The sequence below is a fragment of the Glandiceps talaboti genome, chromosome 8 (genome assembly GCF_964340395.1).
Source record: "Glandiceps talaboti chromosome 8, keGlaTala1.1, whole genome shotgun sequence".
Classification (NCBI taxonomy): domain Eukaryota; kingdom Metazoa; phylum Hemichordata; class Enteropneusta; family Spengelidae; genus Glandiceps; species Glandiceps talaboti.
The window spans coordinates 18,618,020-18,625,161 of NC_135556.1; the positions used below are offsets into that span (position 1 = coordinate 18,618,020).

The following is a 7,142-nucleotide window of genomic DNA, read 5'->3' on the forward strand; positions in this document are numbered from 1 at the left end:
GTGTTACAACGGCAATAGGTTGGTAAACAATTGTTTACCCCAAAGTACGCATGTGCGTAAACCTTCTCGATCGCTCACATTTTGACTTGACAAGTACAGTGTTTATAGCTGAAGGGTTTCGAACCCTTCAATATCCCACAGGAAGATGTCGAAATTGGAAGCAATGTTGAACCAACAGTCTCAAGAAATATATTACCAGACAACATTCGTGGAAGATTATCTCGATTGTGTTGAATCTTTGCCGAACGACCTCCAACGGAATATTTCTCAGCTGCGAGAAATAGACAGCGAGTACCAAGGCAAGTTTTGTAGTCAATTTACTCCTTTCGTAGGGTTTCAGGTTATTTCAATGTTAGGTCGAGCAAAGGAAATGGTAAGAGTTGTGACAATGTTCGAAATTTGTTCCCATAAAACCACTGCAATGTAACGGAATACTGTGCTCGGTCACATTGTTATGCTTGATCGTGAAGGTTGACAAAAAATGGCTGCCACTGCCAGTGTTTTGAGTAACGTACGCTGTGTAACAGATTGATTCACATTCATAAATATCACATTTTTCATAGATATAGTTGAATTATGATCTGTACACATTTTGTATTGAAATCAGTGAGTTGAAATGTTCGTGTTCCCCATTTACAATTTGCGGTTTGCAGTTTTAGCCACCAGCGGTTATGTGTTTGCAGCATACATTGGCGGGTCGGCTTTGAAAATGCGGGAGTGAAGGCAATCGAACCACTAACATGACAAAAGCAACCCGTGTTCTAAGTAGGTCATCGCGGCGACGGGAGGAAAGTCAGGGCAATAGGAGGGTGCGGGCTTGTCACATGAACGTTTAATATTTCTGTATGTTTGAGTAGCATGGGAACTCTTATGTGCCATGTACAATTGTACACATGAGCTAATATTCAATGTGGGCAGCGCTCAGCGCGTCGCACATCCAGGAAGTCGGTTCGTATTTGTAACCACGACTTATGAATATGTATAATGAATAAATTAGCATATGGTAGTAGGAGGCGTGGTATATTTACGTTCATTTATACAAAACATGACCACTACACAGCTGTTCTTATGTATTGTTATTTTCATTACAGGAGTGTTGAAAGAAATTGATCACTATTATTCGATGTACAAGAAGAAAGACCTGGATGGAAACTCCAAAAAGTTGTACTTTATTCAAATACAAAGGCATCTTGTAAGGAGTCAAGAACTTGGCGATGAAAAGCTTCAGTTATGTGCTCAAATGGTCGACCTGGTTGAAAATAGTCAGCGCAAACTTGACATTGACTTTGAACAGCTTGAAAGTGGTAGTGAGAAAAATAATCACACAGAAGCAAGTAAAACAGAACATCAAGAGAGGGCTGGAAAGAGGTCACGACGCCAACGAAATCATGAAAATAAGGAGAAAGAACAACGGGATGGAGAAGTCGAAGGGGAAAAGAAATCAAAGAAGAAAAAACGATCCAAGGCAAAGGCAGAACGTGAACGTGAAAGTTCACCAGCAGAAATTGTAATAGATCCTAACGAACCTACATACTGTTTATGTAACCAGGTGTCTTATGGTGAAATGATTGGGTGTGATAACGTGAACTGTGAACTGGAATGGTTTCATTTCAACTGTGTTGGACTTACCTCAAAACCTAAGGGTAAATGGTATTGTCCAAAATGTGCACCAGAAAGAAAAAAAGGTCATTCAAGATAGTCAACCGTATAAAAAGAAGTTGAATTTTATATTTGTATATAATAATAAGCTTTGTACAGTATTCTATAAGACAATATGCCATGTATAAGCTTGTGCTTACCTCTTTACTGTCAGGGATATGCAAAACTAGAAAAGGTGTGATTATCCTTAATTTGAGCCAGCAGTTAAACTGCTCCCAATCTCCTGTTCATTGCTACAGTTTGATATATTGATGACACATCCCACCTCATCTTCCCAAATACTGATGCAAACCTGTCTTCATTCCAGAATGGCCAAAAACTAACACTTAATATTAAAACAAAGGATATTTAATATTTCATAATTGCTTTGAAAATGTAATATACTTTTGATTGACTTTTTTCTTGAGTGGCAAAATCATAGAACTTATACATTGCTTAACTTCATCTAAAATGGAATGGTTTTTTTGTAGACAAGCAGCTATTGTATTATCACTGCAAAAGTTGCTGCAATAAATTTTTACTAGTATAATTATAAACAATGTTTTCTCTTCCTTTCTCTCTCCCCCTCCCCCTCCCCCAAATGTTCAGCATTAGAATTGTTTGTCAGCTGTTGGCAACTACATAAGTCCTTCCTGTACGCTGACCCTGGCATAGCGACATATAGTATTTCATAGATTATTATTTCCTTGTCTACAGGCTAAATATAACAATGTTGTGACAAATATATTTCCTCTACCAGTACTTGTAGCTAAAAGTTGTAATCATAGTACAGAGTGTATTGTTACATTCATAGCAGCAGGATTAGCATGATATTTTCCTTAGGACACTAACAACTTAAAGCAATAACATGTGTCCCTAGTGACCCTCCAGGCTGTTTCAGGGCTGAAATGGCATAATGTTTGTTGTCAACTGAAAACACTTCAAAGATATATCTGCAAATCCTGTAGTGTAACTTATTACACTAGTTTGGTGAGGTATATTTGATATACATTTTGTACATGATATACCAGCTGTTTGAAATGTATCATAGATTTAATTGATTACAAGGACTGTGCCATACAAGTGTTGGATTGTCTCATGTTAGCTGTGTCCTAAATAACATCCAAATTATTTGGTTTCGTGTTAGACTCTGACGTGAAGAAGTATACAGTATATTAGATTTTCCATACAAGCAAGTTTAACAGGAGATAAGTGGACCAAAGTATAACCACCCTCTTAACATTAAATGGTCTCTTACTACTTTGGTTGCTTTTCAAAATAAATTATAAGTATAGCCTGGAGACTTGTCTTGGTGTTACTATCTCAAGAAGCTTTCTACACAAGAGCTTCTTTGAGATTTGGAAAACCAAGACTTGTCTCGGGGGCCCAAGTTGTAACAGCAAAATATGGAATGAGAAACTTTGCTTCACAATCAATGTTGAGGTAGTTTATGTCCTTCTATACATCTACTGTCTGCCAGCTGAGATAAACATGTCAAGTGTTAATCCTGAGCTGTATGAAATATGTGGATGGGGTGGGGGTTCTCGTGAAGGATCATACAAGCATTTTTGTGATCAAAGAATTTGTCAATTAGCATAATGAGGCACTATATGTACATTGTTTTTATTAAGACTCTGTAATGAATAATTATAAGACTCCAGGTTGTCGAGAGGTACTGTAAATATAGGAAGTGACACGCTACAAAAGTGTATCATGGTTTATTTCATGAGAAGTACAAGGTGTTATAGTTCAGCAGTCCAGACATGTCAAACATATATTCTCTCTCTTTTCTTTCTCTCCCTCTCTCTCGCTCTCTCTCTCTCTCTCTCTCTCTCTCTCTCTCTCTCTCTCTCTCTCTCTCTCTCTCTCTCTCTCTCTCTCTCTCTCTCTCTCTCTCTCTCTCTCTCTCTCTCTCTCTCTCTCTCTCTCTCTCTCTCTCTCTCTCTCTCTCTCTCTCTCCCCCCCCCCTCTGAACTGACATCAAGTGCCATCTTCATATAACCATTTACTCTGGATGCATATTAGAAGGAAACCCCTTGTTAAAGAAATACATTCCAAGATAATTACTTTGTTTACTTAGTGTCTGAGATTGTCTCTTACAGCCCTCAGGGCTGTGTGTGTGTGCGTACTAGTGTGTTAGTGTACAAAAGGATTGGATATATCAAGAACAGTCATAAACACACAGTAATAGTTCACTTGTAAATTTATTTCATATTTCCAAACACTGTAACACTCGGCAACCAAGCTGTTCTGAGAACGCTCACAGTGGATTAGCAGTGATGGCAGTATTGCATATTGTGAAAACATCACACGACAAAATACTGGAATTGGATAGAAAATGGACAAAAAGACCCACTCAGCCTTGCGTTGTTGATGTTACCATACTTCAGAATTCACTGTAGGCATCTGGTGTTTCTGTGAGATTATTAGATTAAACATCCGCATACAGTAGGTAATTTCACAGTGTAAAATAATTAAACATGTATCAGGTGTTTTGCTCAGTTTTTAGTCTAGTATCATCAAATCTTAAGATGATGCATTAGCATTCAGACTACTGGTACTTTAAGTTTTTGGAACTTTAGTAAAAGCATAGCCCCTCCACTCCCTTCTGGGTGGAGGGTCTATGGTAAAAGTGACTGCTTGTATCTTGTAAAACAGTCTAAATAGCGCCCTCAACATCAATAGTGTGATGTCTACTCACATATCTGGTAACTTCAGAGATGCTTTACAATGGTAAGAACTTTATCAACCTCTCCCTCCCTCTCTCTCTCCAAAAAGATTCATTGTATATGAACAAATGATACCAAAATAATTGAAAAACAAATACATGTATTAGCAGTTACTTTTAAAGATCAATTTACCAAAATGTAAATTTGGTTTTAAAAAATACCATGAAATCCTTTATATTAACAGGATGTAAATTTTCATTGAAAATCAGATACTCAATCTGCCAAAAAGTTTTCAAAAAGAAAGAGGATACAATGTTTGTAGAAAAACAAAGACAAAGAAAGTAAATTCAACAGAAAATTTAGGATTTCACAGCGTAAATAACAATGCAGCACACAATGTATACCACCAGTACATGAAAATTATGTGATAGAATGAAATTTTCTCTCTCTCTCTCAACTTGTAAACAGTTTAACAATTACATTCAGCAAGTCTTCGTAGTTTTGTTGGAATTTTCGCTCTCTCAACTTGTACATTATTATATTCAGCATGTCTTTGGTTTTGATGGAATTAATTTTCACTATCTTTCAACTAAAATTTTTTAATTGTTACCAAATCTTTGGTCTCTGTAATCTTCAAATAATTGCACATTTATTGAATTACTGTAATATGAATAATTGATAAAAATCAGAAATTTTTTTTTACTTCTGCATGATGTATGAGGTAGGCATCTCCACCTATTTTGCCCTCCCATTGGAGAAAAAAATTCCTCACCTAATGTTCCACAAAGGAAGTATTCCTGGCATCTTATGGTGAATTCAAACACATCATCAGTATGCAAGCATCAGTAGACTTAAATTCAACATAAAAAAAAGTGAAAAATAGTAAATTTGAAGGAATAGTAAGAAAATGAAGTCTTTGAATATATGTTTGAACTGTGTGACATGTCATTTTATGCAGATTATACACACTAAATACAAAGAACACATATCACTACAGAAATCCATTCAGGTTTGGGACTACATGACAGTGCTACGGTTGCACACTACACATCATGTCGCTTTGGAGCTGTCAAGGCTTTCCCAGTCAGTCCACAGGCTATTCCGGAGTCACCCAGGCCCAGCAAACATAGTATCTGCGGGCTCAATAATTCTAACATTCTTTCACTGTGTGGCCACAATGCAGTGAGACAAGAAAGTACCAACAGTGAACCAACTATGCAAAAAATGCACACATTTGTATATATTATTATTATTATTTATTTATTTCGGAATAGAAAAAAAAAAAAATTCCATATACTGAAGAAAAAATAGAAAAGGGGAAAAAAGACGGATTAAAAAATCCTCTGGCCCCACACATTCCACAAAGTGCTTTTGGTGACAAAGGTGTTATATAAGACACTCGCAATAATTGGGTTTTGAGATGCCGTAATTCGTTGGTAAAAAGCACTTGTTTTTTTTTCTTAAAACTTCATTAAAAGTACAGACATACATACTTACAAACAATGCACGGTTGCTTTGAATAACAGAGTGTTTAAAACCGGTCAATTTCCTAAAAACCTGAGAAAATGCTTTTCTAATCATATTAAAAGTACTGACAGTAAAGTTACTCCACAGGTAGGAACAATACGGAATGTCACAATAAACAGAAAACAAATGACACTTAACAGAAAGTGACGTATATTTAAAGTCACGGATAACTGCATTTCCTCTGGCATAAAAAAGACGAATCTTCGCCTCAATATCAACAATGTCTTTAAAATCGGGAGTAATTAAAACACCAAGATATTTATAGACATTTACATAACTAAGAGATCTTTCATTTAAATAAATAGGAACCTGGCTAACTTTCCTTGTATTTTCTTGAAACAACATGCATACAGTTTTTTTCTCATTAAAAATAATTGAACAGCTATTGCCGTATTGTCCGCAACAGTCAACCAACATTTGTTGGCCATACGCCCCTGTAGAGAATAAAACTATATCATCAGCATATATCAAGTGATTCAGTTTTAGGCCACCAACAAGACAGCCAAACGGAAGAGATGAAAGAGTCTTGCTAAGTGTGTCTAAATAGATTGTAAAGAATATAGGGGACGAAATTCCACCTTGTTTTACGCCGTTAGTTGGATGAAACCCTTCGGAGAGGCTTCCGTTCCATTTTACAACAAATTCTTGGTAGCGGTACAAATACGCTAAAACTCTTAACAAAAATGGTTTAACACCTCTAGTCACTAATTTACTAAAAAGAATATCATGTCGAACATAATCAAATGCTTTTGAAGCATCCATAAATGTTACAAAAACAGGTGTATTGTGTTGCTTATAATGGTTCAGAATCTCCTTTAGTACAAAAATTGACATATCAGTACCATGTGCTGGTTTAAAACCAAACTGATTGTCGGTGGTTGAAAGACAGGCCATGGAACGGGCTAACCATACCCTCTCTAGAAGTTTAGATACAGTTGTTGCCACAGCTATAGGGCGATAGTTTGATTTATCGCAAATGTCCCCACCGGGATCCTTAGGAATAGGAACAATTATAGTTGACATTAGCTGTTTGGGTACAAAGCCATGGATGAAAATAGAAGAAAAACACATTGCTAATAAGACGGACGCTCTGGGCGGTGAATTCTTCAGATGTTCCGGGCTAATGCCATCCCTACCAGCAGACGCACCTGTTTTAAGAGCCTTAATTAGGTCACGCATTTCGTCATGGTGTACAAGCATGTCATTACAATAGTGGTTATTCTCAAAAACAGGTGTAAAATCTTTCCCAGTTTTTGTCAAAATAGCCCTGTAGTGTTCTTTCCACATGTTGGCAATATTCTCATCTCC

At 36.6% G+C, this 7,142-nt stretch overlaps 1 protein-coding gene across 1 annotated transcript; it reads left to right on the forward strand.

Moving 5' to 3' along the window:
- Positions 1–77: 77 nt before the first annotated feature.
- Positions 78–2,228, forward strand: LOC144438791 (inhibitor of growth protein 2-like). Its single transcript, XM_078127963.1, has 2 exons — positions 78–299; positions 1,092–2,228. The coding sequence occupies exons 1-2, from the start codon at positions 146–148 to the stop codon at positions 1,697–1,699; spliced, it is 762 nt and encodes a 253-aa protein (XP_077984089.1). The 5' UTR covers positions 78–145; the 3' UTR covers positions 1,700–2,228.
- Positions 2,229–7,142: the final 4,914 nt, after the last annotated feature.